The sequence below is a fragment of the Megascapheus bottae genome, chromosome 32, assembly GCF_031878675.1.
Source record: "Megascapheus bottae isolate mThoBot1 chromosome 32, mThoBot2.hap1, whole genome shotgun sequence".
Classification (NCBI taxonomy): Eukaryota; Metazoa; Chordata; class Mammalia; order Rodentia; family Geomyidae; genus Megascapheus; species Megascapheus bottae.
In genome coordinates this window covers 3393703-3413777 of record NC_143540.1, presented here as the reverse complement: position 1 = coordinate 3413777, position 20075 = coordinate 3393703, and the positions used below count along the sequence as shown (strand labels likewise).

At 44.2% G+C, this 20075-nt stretch overlaps 1 protein-coding gene and 1 long non-coding RNA gene across 3 annotated transcripts; both read right to left on the bottom strand.

Annotated features, from left to right (window-relative positions):
- Positions 1–497: 497 nt before the first annotated feature.
- Positions 498–3127, bottom strand: LOC150043030 (uncharacterized). The gene is made up of 3 exons (XR_016533511.1): positions 3056–3127; positions 866–1085; positions 498–575 (listed from the first exon to the last, which is right to left on the bottom strand). It is a non-coding gene; the product is annotated as an uncharacterized LOC150043030 (long non-coding RNA).
- A 1989-nt stretch (positions 3128–5116) lies between these two features.
- Positions 5117–19953, bottom strand: Rbp2 (retinol binding protein 2). 2 transcript variants are annotated; one of them, XM_090323717.1, is made up of 6 exons: positions 19677–19953; positions 17021–17109; positions 12934–13060; positions 8757–8935; positions 7956–8057; positions 5117–6237 (listed from the first exon to the last, which is right to left on the bottom strand). In XM_090323717.1, exons 3-6 carry the CDS (start codon positions 13004–13006, stop codon positions 6187–6189), a joined length of 405 nt encoding a protein of 134 aa, XP_090179843.1. In that variant the 5' UTR covers positions 13007–13060; positions 17021–17109; positions 19677–19953; the 3' UTR covers positions 5117–6186. The 2 variants fall into 2 exon arrangements, with proteins under 2 accessions (XP_090179843.1, XP_090179844.1); XM_090323718.1 differs by lacking the exon at positions 19677–19953 and having other exon boundaries at positions 17021–17241.
- Positions 19954–20075: the final 122 nt, after the last annotated feature.

Below are 20075 nucleotides of genomic sequence, written 5' to 3'. Positions count from 1 at the left end.
CAGTCCCCGGCCCTGTCTGCAGACCTGTGGCCTGGGTGCCAAGATGGAATCTGATTGGGTTCACCTATGATCCACCCTCCATTCGGCCTTTCCATGGGATCTTCCTGAAAACACAGTTGTAAAGTACACCTCTCTACTGCTTAAACCCACTTTGGCAGTAGTCATAGAATACGGTGAGGGAGTCCCTGGAGGTCACCACCTGAGAGGACAATCCCATGGAGGGTGCTTACCCCCTAGGGAAAGATCTGAGGACTGCACGGGTGAGGACTTGTCTAAGTGGCAGGCAAGGGCCTGGAGAAGCTCTAGGCTACCCAGGCAGAGGAGTAATATATGTTTCTTTTTATCTCCTATGCTACTCAGAGCTTATTCATGGTGCTCCAGAGTGCCCTGGGCACGAGGGTAATTGGATAGCATATATGGTTAGCAAATGAACCCCTAGCATCCAGCCCGTGGGCCCTTCTTTGCTGCACTTTCCTGGTTTCCCTTCCTACCTCTGTATGACCTTTGTTCCAAGACACCTCATTGGTGTTGGTTCTCCTCATGTGGGCGCCAGTGTGGGTGTGGCAGGCAAAGTCCTGTGGACACAGAGGAGAGAGGACAGAGGAAGGACAGTCCCCAGTAGAGACCAAGGTTCTGGACAGCAGGGTGGAGAAGCTCACTTGAATGGAGGGGGGGGGCACCCCAGGTGTGCCTTCCATAACATCTGCTTCAGAGAACCCATCTCCTTCCCACCTGACACCTCTGTGGCCCACCCCACCAAGCTGCATCCTGGTTCGAGAGACAACATGCATTTTTGTCATTATCCTGGCATCTTCGCCAAAGTCATGGTTCTTTTCATCCTAACTGGAGTTGTTTCCGCTCTAACCTGTCTGGGTCTACGTCTCAGAACACTGGCTTCCAAGGTCCCTGTTAGCTAAAAGTCTTCAGTATCTCAAAGGTCAGATGAAACTTGAGGAGTCTTCTTCCAGGCCTGGGACGTGGGATAGAAAGAATGTTTTGACTAAATCATTGGAATCCTGATTCTTTCAACAGAGGGTTTGGGCCTGAACAGCATCTGGAAATCCATTGAGACCAAAGGGAAGAACCTGAAAGAAAAAAAAAAACATTTTTCCTGATTATTTCAGGAATTCTTCAGTCATGGAATCAAGTATTCTGTACCCCCACAAAACACCTTATTCCAAAGGAACAGTTACCATGGGAAGTCCTCACCCTCTTCACAGTTGAAGGGAAAGGTCCTCCAACTATTTTCTTGGGGGCGGGGAGGGACAGGACTATTTTATCCAGCATTAGGGGTTTGTCGGCATGCTTTGTTTTTACCCACTAGATGCCAGTAGTACCCCTCTTCAGGTTATGTCCTCAGACTTCCCTGAATGTCTTCTGAGGGCAAAACACTTTGCTAGAATCATATGGTTCCCCCTACCTTTTCTGAAAGTAAAAATAGCCTATTGTTGCTTTAGCCACTAATAATTATATGCTGGCTAGCTGCTAGGAATTATGTCGAGAACGTGACGAACACAATGACATTTATCTGTGGCTAGAACATTATGAGGGTCTTTGCTTTTCTTTTGTTATGAAATGCACTTATAAACCAGGTCTCTGAGTTTCTCCAGTTCGTTAGCAGGTCCCTTTTCCACCTCCCACTACCTCTGGGTAACAGAAGAGACCATGTATCCTGCTCCTTTTGCATTTGCATAATGAAAAAGCAATGCAACCCAGGCAGGCTAACTTCATAAAGAGATGGATTGAGCTCGCATTTTGGAATGGGATGGGGGCAGGAAGTCTCGAGAGCATGGCATTGGTGGTGGTGAGATCTCCTCATCCCGTGTCACCTTAAAATGGATGATCTTGGTGGAAGCACTGTGAGAGAAAGAGATCTCACAGCCAATCTGTGAGCCAGAGAGACTGGAGGCCCACATGCCTGCTAAGGGCCACTCCTAAACTGGCCTAGAGACCTATGTAGAGGCCCCACACATCCCAACACCATGCCCCGAGGACCAAGTTTAAACCACACCCAGTGCACAGCAGGCCAGGAAAGAGGGTTGGTGTCTGGGCCCTGCCAGACCTCTTAAGGACATTCTGTTCTACGAGCCCCAGCCTTCCCTTTTGTGTAATGAGGGTCATAATTTCTGCCGCTAAGTTTTTAAACCACAATCTGTCATGACAGAGAATTTTTTTTTTTGCCATCTCCTTCATTCCTGGCTACTGGGCCTGGCTTCTAGGAGATGATACATCCATGCTCCTTTGAATGAAAGGTGACCACAGGCACTGGCTGAGACCTGGTGACTATGATATGGACAGGAGGAGACAGAGGGTAGCAGGCCCAGAATGCAACAGCAATAGACACACACACTAGAGGCCTCTCAGCCCTATACAGCTAGTCATCCCAGAGGATGGGACCAGCAGCCAATAGTTACAAGTCACTGAAGAGGCAGAAGCACAGTGAACTGGAGATTCAGAGCCTCTGCATGCATACCCAGCCACAGCTAGGATGTGGGCTTGGGATAAAGTCAGACGTGGGCTCCAGATTTTTTAAAAAAATTCTTTCTTTTTTGTTTTGTTTTGTGCCAGTATTGGAGTTTGAACTCAGGTCCTGGGCGATATTCCTTAGCTTTTTCATTCAAGCTACTACCTTACCCCCTTGAGCTCCATTTCTCATGGTTAATTGGAGATAAGAGTCTCAGACTTGCCTGCCTGTACTGGCTTAGAACGGTGATCCTCAGACCTCAGCCTCCTGAGTAGCTGAAGATTATAGGTGTGAGCTACAGGGGTGCTCAACTCTCTGGAGAAGTTTTAAGTTTTCATATAGTGCTTTTAAAGATAGAAACAATGAACTTTAATAAAAGAAAATATTTCCACCAAGCTTTTAAACACTCCACAGGAGTTTAAAGGCAATTAGGCTAATGAAATAGTCTACTCTGTTTCAATTCAGTAAGTATTCCCTTTCACTGACTTCTGTGGTCCTTTAAGATTTAGATAACTATTTGGATGTATTTGGAAAAGGTTACATTAGCCATTTTCCCAAAGACTGATGGGTGGCTACAGAAGAGTATCTCACCTGGGTTGCCAGCAAGACCTGGGGCTCTGGGAAACTCCATTGAGACTTTGGTGGCACTATATCCTGGCTGTCTCCCTGGGCACAATTTCTGACTCCCTATCAATAAAGTGAAGCTAATCCCACTGTACAGTTTGTGAAGGATTCAGAAAGCTAAGAGATAGATGTAAAGGACCTGAGATATCACCTGGTTTAGGAAGGATGAGTCCCCCTCCTTCGTCCCTCTTTAGAGATTATCTCCTCCAATCTCCTCTCTCCCTCCCCTCCCACCTCACTGGGGTTGAAACTCAGGGCTTTATGGATGGCTGCAGGCAGCTAGATCTTAGAACCAGAGTTCTAGAACTATGCTCTCCTCTCACCCCCGCCCCCGCCAGAGCCTAGCTCCACTGGAAATTGAATCCGCAACTTCAGGCTTCCTGGGTATGCATTTTATATCTGCAGACATGTCTCCCCACTCCCCTGCCCCTCTACTCTTGGAACTTGAACTCAGGGCCTAGGTGTTGTCCCTGAGCTACCTTTCCTTAAAGGCTAGTGCTCTACCACTTGAACAACAGTGCCACTTCCTGCTTCTCTTGGTAGTTTAGTGGAAATAAAACTCTTACAGACTTTCCTCTCCAGGCTGGCTTTGAACCCTGATCCTCAGATCTCAGTCTTCCTGAGTAGCAATGGTTATTTTTAAGGTAATGTCTCCCTTTGTACCCAGGCTGGTCTGGGCTGTGATCCTCCTACTTGTCCTTTCCTTGGAGCTGAGATTATGGGTATTTGCCACTGTGTCCAGTCATTGGCTGAGATGGAGCCTCCTGAAACTTTTGTGTCAGAGCTAGCTTCCAACTGCTAACCCCTGATAGTAGCTGGCATTACCGGACTGAGACAGTGTAGTTCTAATGAAGAGAATCACAGCATCATGGCCTGTGTCTAATATATACGTGAGATGGGGAAGAGTGCTCATACGTGTATGCACATGCACATGTGTGTGCACACGCATATGTGTGTGTATAGTACACTTCTGCTAGGATCTCATTCAATTCTTACAATTCTCTCTCTGAGGCAAGTTCATTTGACAGATGGGGAAATTAAAATTCAGAAAGGGGAAGTAGCCACTTTATAACCACACAGCTGGTTGAGAGGTGAGGTCTATTCTTTAACCAAGGGTGATCTGAACTCCACATGGTGATGCTTGACTATTTTGAGAACTGGGGTTTTTATGGAACAGTCTTTCCTTAGCTTTCAAGATCACTCCCTCCCAGCCCCTGCACCAATTCCTGGCCTCTCTCACTTCCTTAGTTTACAACTGACCCCAAGCTCTCTCATCACACATGGAGGCTGGAAGATCTGAGAGTCTTTGAGTCTCTTTGCATCACCTCAGTCACAAGCACCAGTGGGTAATAAAGGGCCACCTTTCTACTGCCTCCCAGTGAGACCCGTAGAGACTGGGGAAAAGCATTCCTGCCAAGGTTTGGTTTGGACATAGACTGAGGTGAGAGTGTAGGCCCTAAACCTTTGCTCTGGCTTTGCACTGAGCCTGCAAATTTCCCTTCTCCAAGTTCAAATGCATCTTCTTTGGCAAAGGATAACCAGTAGAATGAATAGAGACGCTCTCAGTCTTCCACACCCAGTGTGAATGGATTCATTCACTCACAGGTCATTTGTGGAGGGAAAAATACACTGGAAACATCCCATTTAGAAGAGTTTAAAGTCACATTGTTATCATCACTGAAGGAGGGAATTCAGGCTTAAGGAATGTGTACAATCCTTCCAACACAAACTCTCCTTGGGGCAAGGGGATCCCCTGGTTTAAGGGAAGACTTTGTGACTATAAGACTAAAGGTTTGGCCGGGAGTTTGGCCTAGTGGTAGAGTGCTTACCTAGCATGCATGAAGACCCAGGTTTGATTCCTCAGTACCACATACATAGGAAAAAGCCAGAAGTGGTGTTGAGGCTCAAGTGGTAGAGCTTTAGCCTTGAGAAAAATCCAAGAGCAGTGCTCAGGCCCCGAGCTCAAGCCCAGGACTGGCAAAAAAAAAAAAAAGAAGACTAAAGGCTTACAAATTGTGTGTGTGTGTGTGTGTGTGTGTGTGTGTGTGTGTGTGTGTGTGTTAAACTGGACTCTGGGCACTGGTCGCTCATATCTTAGGAGGCTGAGATTTGAAGATCGTGGTTCAAAATCCAAGATGGCAGACAAATCCAAGAGACTCTTATTTGCAAGTAAGCAGCAAAAAACCAGAAACCAAGAATGAACTGAGACCATCTGTTCAGCACCTGTAGTCCCCTGAATGGATGGTGGGTTGGGAGGTCCCTCACTAGAGCACGCTCTGTGGTTCTCTCGACAGTCTAGGCCTAAAGATGAAAAGACCAGGACTGGCTGGCACTGTGGTCAAAATGAAGAGCTGAGGACAGCTCTTTGTGGCCTACACAGGGAGAGATACAAACCAGAAACTCAAACTGAATGTCAGCTTGGTGCTGGTAGTTTACCCCCATAATCCTAGCAACTCAGGAGGCTGAGATCATAGAGGATCATAGTTCAAAATCAGCCTGGACAGAAAAAAAGCACATGAGACTCCTCTAAGATAACCAGCCAAAAGCAGGGCTGAAAGGGTGGTTCAAAGGGTACAATGCCAGTTCGAACCCTAGCATAACCAAACAAAGAAACAAACAAGCCAGCCAGAATGGCAGAGAACTAACATGCCACACCCATTCAAAGGAACATCTCTCAAATGGGGGGTGTTCAGGATTCCGTGGGGAATGCTGTGTCTGAGAACATTCTTGGGGACAAACAGTCCCCCCGACCCAATAAATTAATATTTTTTTAAAAAAAGGAACAAAATAAAAATATAATCAATGGACAAACAACAAAGCATACGCACAGGCAGCCACCTCATCTACGCATGAGGAAAACCCAACAGCTGTGGAAATAAAGAAAAATAGACAGGAAGCTTTCGGATGCATGTGAGTGAGGTTTTTCTGTGTTTTTCATTTAATGCCGGGTTTCCAAGGGGGAAAGAGTGTGTCTTTCTGTTACACACTCATTCAGTGTATACCCAGCGGGGCCCTTTAATGGGGCTTGGAAGGTCCCGACATTGCCTCCTAAAGCCAACAGAGAACGTCCGGTGCCAGGCAGGCTTCCCATGTGGCCTTCACTTCTTTTTGAACACTTGCCGGCACACCTGATCACCACAAGTCAGCTCCTGTAACATCAGAAAGCAGGTGAATAGCTAAAGAGCCCAGCCTTCCTCCCGCTCTCCCCTGTCCTGAACTCTGGGTATGTGGGTAGTGGGACTGGAATAAACGGCTGCTTCATCATCCTGGGCTAAGTTCATCTCACAGACTAATAAGCCGGCATACCCCCTTAGGTAGCCATAATTTGATTTGTGACACTCAAATTGAGCTTGAACAACTATAAGAATGAAAAAAAAAAGCAAAGAAAATTAGACTCTCAGGCAGGATTTCTCCTACTCCTGTGGTGGAAGCAACACCACTTCATGCACAAAAAGTGGGCCAGTCACCAGGCAAGGAAGAATCTGGTGTGAAGAGTTGGGCAGGTGAAGACATAAGAAGATGCCAGCTGCAAATCACTTAAGCAAGGAAAGGGTACAGAAGGGCTCCACCAGGAGGAGGGAAACCGCCACAGAAGTGGAAGTCGCGCCCCTCGGAGGCAGACCACCACGTAACCTTGGTAGTTGCAATGAACTTGTTGTTTAGTCACAAATTCCACTGGGGATGGTTCCACAATTAAAAATAAAAACCATCATCTAGCCAAACACTGGTGGCTCATGCCTGTAATTCTAGCTACTCAGGAGACTTGAGATCTGGGGATCACAGTTCAAAGCCTGGGCAAGAAACTCCATGAGATTTTCATCTCCAATAAACTACTGAAAAAAGAAAAAGAAAAAAAAAAGAAAAAGTTAGAAGTGGAGGTGTGAACAAGGACTAGAGTTCCAGCCTTGAGTGAAAAAGCTAAAGGACAGTGCCCAGGTCCTGAGTTTATGCCCTGGTACACACGTGTGTGTACACACACACACACACACACACACATGCATACACAATATACACACACATACATCCAAACCAGAGCAGCTAGGGAAAAACTGTCAGTGAAAAATACACAGAAGGCCTCCCCTACATCATGAGCTTAAATAAAGATCGCAGGCAAAATAAGGCTAGTTCTGAAGGGCACCTTGACCATCTGATTGTGGACACTGGAGCCAGACACCTGCCCTACTCCACAGGTGAGTGAGTGAAGTAATGAATGAATGAGTCATTCATTTTACAAATGAGTGGCTGGATACATGAAGGACTGAGAAAGTTTTCACTATTTGAATGCAGGGGCTATAAATTACCTTGAAGAAGGAAGCTGTCTAGGTAGATAGAATTTATTTAAAGGTATTAGCTATTGTTCTGACTGTTCTGGTAGTAAATCAATCTAAAATATTTGGGGGTCAGGGAAGGTCATATCTTAGGAGGAGAAACCACAGCCTGAGGCAGTTCCCCTGTCCAGCTGCACTTGTCCCACCCTTGAAGTACACCTTGCCTCTCCTCTACAGGACTCCCATAACTGAGAGAAAGCCTGGTCTTACCCTTCTCTAGGGCACGTTAGTACCGGGGTTCAGATTTCTCCCCAGCTGATCTTTAACAGGTTCCCTGCATTTCGCCTTGGATCCTACCTTCCTAGCTCAGCATTTTAAAGTTGCTTTTTAATTGCAGCTGTTCATAGAAACAGGCATATAGATTTCTTCCTGGAGTCCCCTGGGCTGGATGGAAATGGCTTTCTCACTATAAGACCATGCACATTTGGCTTGCTCAGGAAAGGATTCCGGGCCATTTTTCTTGTCAACGTGTCCCTCTAGGTGAGCGCAAGTGTTTATGGGAGCCCAGGGGAAGGAGCTGGGCAGACCCCAGGACTTACCAGGTACAGTTTGTCTCCCTCAACCCACTGCTTCCAGCCTCGGTTGGCCTTCTCTCCCTTCTGCACACACACCAGGACCTCACCTTCCCAGGTGACCAGCGACTGCCATGACAGAGCAAATAAATGGTTTTGAGAGCTGAGCATACCAAACTGTAGCTGTGGCCTCTGAGGCCACTTCCCAGCTCCTGTGTGTCCCTTTCCTGAAAGTAGCCCTGCCCATAGCCACAGCTACCATCTCTGCTAAGGACATTCCGACTGCTCATCCAGCCACTCAGCCTATGGTGTGAGTTTGCCTGAAGTCCTACAACAGTAGGATTTCTTGGTCTGTCTCTTCCATTTTAGCTTTCACTAAGTGCCCAGTGCCAATCCACAATGACCCACTGGGTCCAGTGAAGTCCTGCTTGCTCCAACTTCCCCAGCTATTTCTGTCTTTGTGTTTGTGTGTGGCGGGGGGGGGGTGGGTGGGGGGAGTGATTTAAACACAGGACCTGGGTGCTGTCCCTGAGCTTGGTCCACAAGACCAACACTTTAACACTTTGGGCCACAGCATCACTTCTGGTTTGGGGGGGGGGTGTAAATTAGAAATTAAAAGTCTCATAGACTTTCCTGCTGGGGCTGGCTTTGAACCACAGTCCTCAGATCTCAGCCTCCTGAGTAGCTAGGATGACAGGCATGAGCCACCAGCACCTGGCTATGTAATTTTTTTTTGTATATATATTTGTCTGTTTTCTTTGCATAGCCACAGAACCTACTTGGGTATCATGTACTGTACTGATGAAAATCTCTTGCCCACTGCAGTACCTTGACGTTCCGGTTGTCCAGGCCCTTGGTGTACTCATCAAACTCCACCCCGACAGTGAAATCCACGTCGTAGTTCCGGAATGTGCTGTTGGTTTTTGTCTTGAAGTTGTCACCATCTTGAATGATGATCTTGGTCTGATTCAGACGAACTGCAATCTTGCGGGTGGCAAAGTCAATGTCTGTTGGACAAAGGAGTTAGGGGAGGGCAGGTTATGACTTGCTCAGATGGACTCAGTCATTCCTTCAACAAGGACAAGCTCTCAGGCCCAAGTCATAGATCAGAACAGGACATACTTCCTTGCTTAAATGGGAAGCAAGAGTTATCTTACAGGTGATTGGGCTGAATACTTTGACTGGTTGTCAGGAAGCCAGGAATGTCCCCTGGAACTCTGAGGGGACACAACAGATAAAATGTCTTCTGAGCCCCAGTTCACAACACACACACATACACACACGCACACACGCACGCACACATACACATACACAAACACACATACATACACACATACACACACACATTCTTGGAAGGCCACCAGTGGTTAGCATGGATAAAGCTGAACCTTTTGTAACTTTCCTGTCCTCCCCTGCTCTCCTTTACTCCTCTCCCTTCCCCTTTCCTCTTCTCCCCTCTTCTTTCCCCCTTGTCTCTCCTTCCCTCTCCTGTCCTCTCTTCTCTTCTCCTCCTCCCTTCCCTTCCCTTTTGCCTTTCCCTCCCTCCCTTTCTTCCTTCTCTTCATCCTGATAGGACTAAGGTTAAACTCAGGACCCAAGTTTCCTCATGATAAAATGAGCAGAAGAATGCTGGGAGTTTGGCCTAGTGGCAGAGTGCTTGCCTAACATGCATGAGGGCCTGGGTTCGATCCTTCAGTACTACATACATAGAAAAAAACTGGAAGTGGTGCTGTGGCTCAAGTTGTAGAGCTCTAGCCTTGAGAAAAGTCCAAGGACAGTGCTCAGCCCCTGAGCATGACTGGCAAAAAAAATAAAAAAGTAAAAATAAAAAAAAGAATGCTCACCTCATCAGATTAAGGGGAAGAAGACTCAATAAAAATGCTCATGAAACACTTTTTATATCCCCAAGGATCTTGATGGGGATAGATACTCACTGAACAACGGCCCCTAAATCTGGCCTTGTCTGTACCGGTCAAATTGATCTGATCATCTCTCTCTCCAGAGTGAAAACTGCAGGTCTCACCTTGTGGAACAGTCCTAATGGTGGCTGTTCTAATCCTCCTGCAGTCATATGGGCTCCCTATCCACTTTGGTGGGACATTTCCCTGGTGGGGGCCAGCTTCCTCTCTCTAGAGCTAGTTTCCTCTCTCTGGAGCTGGGCTAATGAGCAGCTTGTGTTCAAGTCTCCTTGTGTGAAAGCCTCAGAAGTGCTGAGAGCCATGTTAGGATGTGGGGAAAGAAAACCAGAGGTTACCTGTTGATGAAGTAGAGAGGAACCTCCAGGCAAACTTCTAAACTGGAAATTAGAGAAATTTAGATCCCAAAGTCATCCTTAGCAAGACAATGTATATAGATGCTGAAGATGTGGCCAGTGAGGCCCAAGAAATATAAGTGGCTCAGCTGCCCAACAGTTTTCTTACAAATCAAGCCTCCTTGCCATTTATAATGTGGGCTCTTTAATAAAAAGGCTTGCTTGTCCCTAGTTGCCTAGAAAAGTAGATTATAGCTACAAAAGCCCATTGCTGAGAGAACCAGATTGTCCAGGAAACAACATCCCTAGTCAATCTTTCTAACCAATGCCTTGGGAAATCTTATTAGGAGCTCTATGCAAATGGAATCAAGCATTGCTTACACTCCTCAAACTGAAAAATGGCTACCCTTTAGCATTTGCACAAACTGGTTACTCAAGTCACCTCTGCTCCACTCCATAGAAGGGGCCAAGTGTTTTGGTAGATTCCTGGTTGGATATTCCTAATCTAAAGGTTTTGCTGCAGTTGTAGCACGTGTGTACACACACACACACACACACACACACACACACACACACACACACACACACACAGATTACAAAACTACTTTGCTCTGAACTTTGCAGAGCAAATTATTTTCTTGATACGGTATTTTAACACCAAGGTTATCAAATATGTTTTATCTGCTTTTCTGGATTAAAGGTACCTCTGAGGCTGATTTATGGCCAAGTGAAATGAATTTCTGTCTTAAAAGGAAAGGTCCAAAGGCAAGCTATTGCTGAATAATATATATGGCTTATAGCTGCTGCAAAATGAGGGACCAAAAAAAAAAACCCTACAAGAGCAGCAAAGTGACTTTATTAAAGCATACTTTTCATAACTGCATTTTGAACAATGCAAGCCATAAAGGTGAAATATGAGTATGCTACTCAACATTAAAATGCTTTGTAATGTGCAAGTGAGAAAAGCTAGAGTTGCAGGCTAACAGGGCAGGCACTCTTTGTAAATTAAAGAGCAGAGATGCGCACATATTCATCACTGGAAATCCGAGAACCATTCAAAGTGTAACTTTGATGGGCTTCAACCCTGGACTCTTAATTCTCAAATCATGGGTACTTCCAGGCAATTGTGGGAAGTGGAGTGGAAGAGCAATCTTCTTCTTTTTTTTTTCTATATCATTTCCTCTTCCAGAGATTGCATTTATAGAGGAATTAGAATGTCTCCTTCCCCAAGTGCCTCTGCCTCAACCTCTCTCCTCTCTCCCCTCCTGGACACTGGAGACGTTGGGGCACCTCCCTGCTTCTCCCCACCCTTAGCCTAGGAACTCAAGGAAGTATTGCTAATCTATCCAAGAGAGGCCAAGGGACTCCTGGATTTTTCTATCTCATAGTACTTTGCATTTGAAAATCTAACCAGATGCCAGGTAGTCCATATGGGGACTTTGTCAAAGTGTGTAATATTATTGTCGTGTCAGAACCAGCAGGCACCAAGATTTTGCAAAATACATTTACCTTGGGTCATCAGCCATTCATTCATTCATTCATTCATTCACTTATTCATTCATTATCATCAAAATCCCCAATGCCCAGTGACCCATCAGTACTGCAGAGAGCCTGGTGCAAAGAAGTCACAACATCATAATGTGTGAACTGTAAACTGCAATTTTGGATCTGACAGAGGGAAAAAAATGGCCAGTTCAAAGTTTGTCAATGGAGGGATCTGATTACCACATTCTAAACTTGAGAACCCTTTGCCCACATGGATGGTGTAAGATGGGGTGGAAGAGTCCAGAAAGAAGTTGTTTATAGAGAGGATTTCTGGGAGACAGTTGAAGGTATACCTCACCTGATCATCCCCCACCCCCCTCCCAGGGAAAAGGTGTGTGTGTGTGCTTTCTTCCCCAACCTTCTTCCAGAAAAGATGGATGTTAAGATCCCATACCATAGAGCCTTGGATTGAACAGAAACTGAATTTTATACCTCAAGTCACCAGAGGACTCTTTATTATTTAAGCAAAACATGTAAAAACCTAAAAAGTAGCTTTCTGATAATATATAAATCCAACTCATCTAGCACACCTCTTTTACCATCAGGCTAGCAAACAACATCTGCTACGGTATTTAGAATGATGCAAAACCACAACTGCATCCAACACTCTCTAGAAACGTGGACAAGGTTGGTGTAAGTATACCTATTTGAAAGATGAGAAACTGAGGTTCTGAAAGGTTAAACAACCAAGCAGGTTGAAGGGAGCTGATGTCAGGGAGTGAGTGCTGGGCTTTGGCTCCAGCTGTGTGGTTCACTCCTCTGCAGGGTATTGTTCAGAATTACAGTTCTGAACTACGCTCCCAATCAATCACCCGAATACAGGTTTAGAACTGCATTTCTATAGGGTGCTTATGGTGCTGAAATGGCCACCAGAGAGAAGGTGAACAAAAAGCTAAGGAGTGACTGCATTATCCATTTCCTTAGCTTGTACCTTGTGTCTGTGTATATGTGTGTAGGCACTTGTATGTATTCTCTATGCAGAGTATCTATTTCCTCTGACTCTCTACTATGCTAAGGACATCTTAAATGTAGCTTTATTATTATTTCTGATAATAATGTTCAGTAACAATAATAATGTTTCTGAGGAAACAGCCTCAGTGATTGTACATGACTTAACTGATTTTGCACGGTCAAACAGATGTCTTCCCTTTCCCTCCTCCCTCCACCCTGGCCAGGTTTCCTTCCTTCCCCAGTGCCTTAACCCCTTACCCAAGGCCTTCATGTAGCCTTCGAAGTTGTCATTACTCTCCATCTCCCAGGTTCCATTCTGGTCCTTTGTCATGGTGCTAGCCTCTGGATTGGTGTGGATGTATGGCTGAAGTGGTCACACAGCAAGCTGCAGGGAGAACAAGATAAAATGAGTTGCTTTTATAGCTCAGTGGACCAAGTTTATGGACCTAAAGATATTATAGCCAAAGATCATAAGCACAAATCAAAGGAACTTTCCTTCCCCTTGCAAAGTTCAATGTGTCTATGGACAAGGCTCAGCACAAAGTTCTGATGTGGCCAAGCGTTTGTGTTGCAATGGCCTCCACCATACTTGGGGGAAGGGCATCCACTCAGTTCCCTAGCTCAACCTAGCATATTCCATCTTGTTTCTGAGGAAAATGAAATGAAAGCATCACTGAGCCAATCGATCAGATATTGTCCCATATATCAAATGCCATTTGATGTGCTGAGATCAGTGAAGATGTAACTATCCCAAACTTTTTTGTTTCCAATAAGTGGTTGGCCCATGATCAGAATGACAATTGTGATCTTCTGCTGAGTGTGCTGAATGGTTGTTCTGGCTTGTTACACTGAACTCTTTCAGTTACTCTTTGAGCGAGTAGTCATCGTTATATTTTCACTTTAAAAGAGATGGAGATTGGGGCACCTATCACCCCATGATTGCTGGGGTTGAATCAGCTGATCTAGCTGTAGTTGGGTGCCTTCTTCCTCCCACACAGCTCATATGGAAGAGTTGTGTTGAAGAGAACAACTTTCTTCAAGAGAGGAAGTTAAATTTGAGTAGCTGTGTTCCCCTGCTAGCACCTCCAGGCAAGCAATCAAGGAAGATGAAGATGAGGTTCAGAGATCTACTGCTAGTAGATTGCTTGCTTTTATGAACAATTTTGTCTTTTCAACATTATTATTTTTGGGGCTCAGAATGTGGCTTAGTGGCAGAATGCTTGTCTAGCATGTATGAAGCCCTGGGTTTGATTCCTCAGTACACATAAACAGAAAGAGTCGGAAGTGGTGCTGCAGCGCATGTGGTAGAGCACTTGCCTTGAGCAAAAAAAAACCTCAGAAGGACAGTGCCCAGGCCCTGAGTTCAAGCCCTAGGACTGGCAAAAAAATATTTTCTAGTAAGTTATGATTGACGTTGACAATGCTTTTGGTTTTTCTAGGTTGTTCATAGATCTTGAAAACTTTGTGAATTCTTTTATCTGTTCTCTTTTAAAAATATTTACTTGGGTGCGTGTATGTATTCTTGTATGCCAGCAAGTATTGGGGCTTGAATTCAGCACTAAGTTCAAGGTTGGTGCTCTACCACTTAAGCCACACCCCCACGTCCCTCTTATCAGTCCTAATAAGTTAAGAGTTTGTTCTGACTTTTCCTGGGTAAATATTTATATAACTTTAAATAATGACCATTTTAGGTTTTCATTTTTAGTTCTTATACCTTTTATGAAAATAAAACCTGTTCAAAATTTATTTCATGAACCAGAACATTATCTGTAAAAACATATTAAGCCCTTTCACAAACACAAATATAAATATATTAAGTGAATATAATCAAGAAATGTACTTAAAAACACATTGTAAGCCAGGCGCGGTGGCTCACGCCTGTAATTCTAGCTACTCAATCTGAGGATTGCAGTTCAAAGCCAGCCTGGGTACTAAAGACCCTGAGACTCTTATCACCAATTAATCACTAGAAAATTGGAAGTGGCCCTGTGGCCCAGGGGTAGGGCGGTAGCTTTGAGCTGAAGAGCTCAGGGACAGCGCCCAGGCCCTGAATTCAAGCACGACAACTGACAATAAAACAAAAAAACCCCATCAATGAATCCATGTGTCCAGGAATATAAGGAAATCTGTATGTGTTTTTCCATTATTAGTATTTCAAAGGAGAAAAATCATACCATATTGAATATCCACTCCTGATTCTGAGTTAAAAAGAAACCTAATGAAACAGATATTATGGGTAACTTCTTAACATGACATAGTACACTAAAACCAGTCAGCCTTATTGGTAAAGCACTAAAATCTACTATAATTGTTATCATTGAATAATCTTCTGAAAAGATGGGCCATTGCAGTCAGACAAAAACCTTGGGACTTGGCTGAGAGTTTGGCCTAGCAGTAGAGTGCTTGCCTAGCATGCACTCAGTGCACACATACATAGAAAAAAGCCAGAAATGGTGCTGAGGCTCAAGTGGTAGAGCTCTAGAGAAAAGCCAAGGACAGTGCTCAGGCCCTGAGCTTAAGCCCAGGACTGGCAAAAACAAACAAACAAACAAAAAAACCCAAAAAACCTTGGGACTAAGAGGGCAAAGCTATCTTTATTGGAAGTGGTAGAGGTAGATAGGAGTTCTATGAAAACTACTGTTTCTCCACAAAAAGGGAGTTCTGAAAATCAGGGAGCAGACCAATAATCAGATTTCAGCTCCGATGACACTAGCTAAGACTCAATTCTTGAAAATTGAGTCCATATGTAAAGAGGTTGTGAATCTGTCCTTTGCTCAAGACACAAGCTCTAGCCTGCAACTTAAAGGGAGTGATTTCAGCAAGCTTTATAGCAAAACCAAAACTATTTACAAACTACCAGAGAAATGGTTATTTTATTTTCTGGAACACTTCAAGTGTAAAAGAACTGCTGAGGATTTACAAGACAAACAATGAAAGTGACAAGAGAAACTGGATTGTGGAATACAAAGGTGAGATCATACAACCATGCAGCAGAAAGTCTGCACAAATGTTTCTTGGTATGACCATGTAGTCTGCTTTCCTTAGGGGTCACTGATTGCCTTTGTCCATGTTATGAAATTATGTCAATATATTTTACAGCAGAAACTCGAGTTCTATAACAATCCTTATAACTAGCACGTATACAGTAAACATCAAGGAAATTAAAAAAAAATTCCGTGAGCCTGCAGTAAGGCATAAATATCTTTTTTTAAATAAAACTTCATTAATAGGTCTGATATGCATTGGGAATCACAGACCTAAGCATTATTGATTGAAATTTTCTATAAGAAAATAAGAAATGTATTTCTTATATATAAATATATATATATTTAGGCCGGGAGTTTGGCCTAGTGGTTAAAATGCTTGCCTAGCATGCATGAAGACCCGGGTTCGATTCCTCGGTACCACATACATAGAAAAAAGCCAGAAGTGGTGCTGAGGCTCAAGTGGTAGAGCTCTAGCCTTGAGAAAGTCCAAGGACAGTGCTCAGGCCCTGAGCTCAAGCCCAGGACTGGCAAAAAAAAAATATATATATATATATTTAAAGAAATATATAATAAAGAAATATATAATTTTCTATAAGAAAGTAAGTTATTTTAAACAATAACTGAATTATATATTTTTGTTCAGTATAATCAGGCAAATAATACTAAGATAAATACAAGAATATTTTATGTTTTAATTTTTTTTTTTTTTTTGCAGTCCTGGGTTCTGTCTCTGAGCCTCTTTCAAAGCTCAAGGTTAGCACTCTACCAATTGAGCCACAGTGCTACTTACTCTGGCTGGCTTTGAACTATAATTTTCAGATCTTAGCCTCCTGGGTAGCTAGGATTACAGGCGTGAGCTACCAGTGCCCAGCTAATATTTTTAAAATTAAAACATTCAGAAAGCAAAGCACTGGAGTTTTTCATGAATTTCCTATGAGCTATAAAGTTTCTGAAATACATATTTACTTGCACATATTTAACTTAGGAAAAAGTGAGCATCTTTCTGATATGACAATACTTCTCATTCAGCCCTCTGACCTAACTATTTTCAGTATCTCTACAAAATAAAAGAACAAATCTCTGTGAGATTTCCAGGAACCCTCGGGGAAATCTCAAAGACGATTTTACATGTAAAATAAAAAAAAATGTCCCGAAAGCTTGATTTTATTTTCTTCTGTATTTTAGCCCTGATTTTTGTAACACAAAAATCCAAAAAGTTGTCAGAGGAGATTTAAATGCTGGCCTAAGGTAATAGGGACCTGAGACATAGTATTTGACTGTCTATTGAAGCAAAGCAACCACAAACCATTTAAGTCCAGAGGACAACATGGTTCAAGGTAATCTAAGTTCTTTCATACCTGAGGTGTTTTTCCCCCTTTTTCTCTTTTCTTCCTCTTGCTTATTTTCTTTTCAATCTCTCCCATCTTCCTCAGCCAAGAGCTTTTACCTAGCAGAAGCATTAGATACAGAATGTAAAAATTACCCAGATAGGTTATAGAGTTGTTGTTTTCCAGGAAGATTACACAGAAAACAAGTCTGTGTCCCACCACCCTGGTTTCCTCCACAATCATCCCTCATTTTACTATTGAAATTCCTCAGTCACAAGCAGGCCAGGAAGGCTGATCACCACTCAAGAGGGTAGCCAATCACATGGCAGATAAAGGTGTTCATAAACCAAGGAAGCAAGCCCAGTAAGACTGAGCAGACTGGGCAAAAATGTTAGCACATTTGGGGGTGGGCGTGGGGACAGGCGATGGTAAGGAACTAAGTCAGGCTCCCAAGGCAATTGATCTACTAGAATATTATTCAAGATAGCGTGCCAGGCATTCTTTATTACCATCTCCAAAGCAAGAGTTACTGAATATTTCTCCCCTTAGGTTTTTAAGGGAGTTATCAAGACCAGTAATAGAATAGACCTTAATGGTAATGCAATGTTTAGCGATGATGGGCTACTCAAGTAGGATTTTCCAGCTGAATCTTGAAAACTGGGGGCATGTATGCATATGTTAGATATAAGGTCAATTACAGGAACCCTCAGGGGTTATCAATTAGGAGCTATAAAATGGGGGAGAGTCCAAAAGTGCAAAATAGCAGAGACTTTCTGAAGACATCTCTAGGCATTATCTTAATGCCTACATCCGAGGATCCACCTCCTCTGAAGACAAGCACCCTTTTGGAGGCAGCAACCTCCTTTCTGAACCAAAGGTCCCCCCTTCTCCTGCTACGTGGCAGGAAGGTTTCTTAATATGATCCAGAGTTTTCTTGGAAGGACCATAAATGATGACGCAGTCAGGGCTGGGTTAAACTCCACATTGTATGGAGTTCAGGCTGTTAATTAACTTACTTGCACTGTCTCATTGATTCAGAGAATACCCGGTGAACTAGGGGAGGGAGAGTTGAAGAGAGAGCACCTTCCTGTTTGGAGAAAGTTTGGCAGAAGCCATATGGTGAACGGATGGGTAAGAGGGGTCCCAGGATGTGCCTTCTGCCCGTCACACTTTCCTTCCAAGATCACAACAGCTTTACACCCAGTCCATACCGACTAGAATCACTTAGGGAAAAGCCAGTTGAGAAACACTTCTCAGAGGAGGCTTTCTTAAAAAAAATTTTTTTATGACTATATTCATAGAAAAGAAAGTCTCCTTCTTCCCCCTCCATCCACTCCCCTCACCCTGGGCCCCAAAGACAAAGGAAGCACATTCAAGCAGTATAGGAACCATCGTGTCAGGAAAAAAGTCTGGTTTAAACAGAATGTTTCCAGGAGCTCCAGAGAAGAGATGTAAACAGGCCTAAACATCTACACGAGGGTAAATGTGTGTGATAAGAATCGAGGTGCCATGCGGGGCAAAAGGCATTTCCTCAAACTTTCTCCTCCTCTGACCATTTGTCCTGTGTCCGAGAGATCAAGGTCAGAGTTTCAGTCACATTTCCATGTCAGGTTCTTTTAGAAGCAAAGACAGAGGACAGTGCTTCCTTTCAGTAATCTCCCAGTGCACCAGCAACTAAGCGCTTCACCTGGGCTCTGTACCTGCCCCATCTAACCTTTTCAAATAACCCCACCATCTTGCTGATTCTTGTGTGCTACACTGAGTTCCCTATGTCTGAAGCTCTTGGAAACTCAGTCATCTAGGACATTCAGGCAGGTTGACTGGTTACACAGTTACAGGGGAAGGAAAGACCCTAAGGGATAGCTAGGTATTGGTGGCTCACACCTGTAATCCTCAGGATTACAGGATGTTGAGACCTGAAACCAGCCTGGGCAGAAAAGTCTGGGAGACTGCTTTCTCCAATAAACTACTCAGAAAAAGCAGGAAGTGCCACAGTGGCTCAAAGCTTTTTCTTTGCATATGGTGCTAAGGAATCTAACCCAGGGCTTCATGCATGCTAGGCAAAGCACTCTACCACTAAACCACATTCTCAGCCCTCCAGTCATTTTTGTACTGCGTATCCCTTTCTGTCTTCTGTACTAGTAGTGTTCTAGACCTGGGTCCTCACTTCTCCCTGTATTAGCTCATCTCCATCCTGACCTTAATCACATCTCCTTTGGTTTTTAAGTAACTAAGCAAATGAGAACCTCACCATCTTAATTCTGTCCCCTAATTACTGGTCTTTCTGGGATGCCAGGAAACAAGTTGAGTTAGCTCTTGCCTCAATCTTGACTAATGCCCCCTTTTCCTAGCTCCTTGGCAACAAGGAGTTGAAATGTGGCCCCCAGGAGTGGGCACAGCGTTTGGCATTAGAGTACCTGCTGTTTTGGTTTTCCCCATCAGGTCTACTGAGTGGAAAGGAGGTCCTGCCCCAGATGCTGTGTCATATACATGGATTCTGGGGACCTCTCATAGAAATCCTCCATGGTTCCCACAGTCTCAGTCTGCATGGAGTGCCTTGATTGTATATCTAGACATTTCTGTATTGGTTACTGCTGTGTAACAAATGACTCCCAAACTCAACAGCGTCCAACATCAATCCTGTCATCTCATAGTTCTACAAGTAAGGAATCTGAAAGGAGCTTACCTGGCTTGGAGGCTCTGGTTGAAAGATGGTTCAGTGGCTGCTAGAGCAAGGCCCCTATTGCTCTCGAAGCTGGGTCTCTTCACAGGTCTAAGGTCCTTATGACCCGCAGCTGGCTTCCTGCAGAGGCAACGGTTCAAGGGAAGCAAGGGGGAGGCTGCCTCCTTTTATGACTTTTGCTTTTGGTTAAAGTAATAAGACTTTACTGGCTCAACCTGAAAGAGAGATGTAATCAGAAACTACAGGAATAACTTTGAAAGTCTAGAGGTGGGATGTATCCCTTAGCTCGAGGAAAGACTGTTACGTCCCACAGAGCGCTGGAGGCTCATGCCTGCAATCCTACCTACTCAGGAGGCTAACCAACCCAGAGAAATCCATCAGAATGTTCAAATCACTAGAAAA

Coding starts and splice junctions, on each gene's coding strand:
- Rbp2 (XM_090323717.1), bottom strand. CDS start 13,006: ATGACAAAGGACCAGAATGGAACCTGGGAGATGGAGAGTAATGACAAC. Junction 8,936..12,933: donor AGGCTACATGAAGGCCTTGG/GTAAGGGGTTAA, acceptor TTTGTCCAACAG/ACATTGACTTTGCCACCCGC. Junction 6,238..7,955: donor AGGGAGACAAACTGTACCTG/GTAAGTCCTGGG, acceptor CTGATGTTACAG/GAGCTGACTTGTGGTGATCA.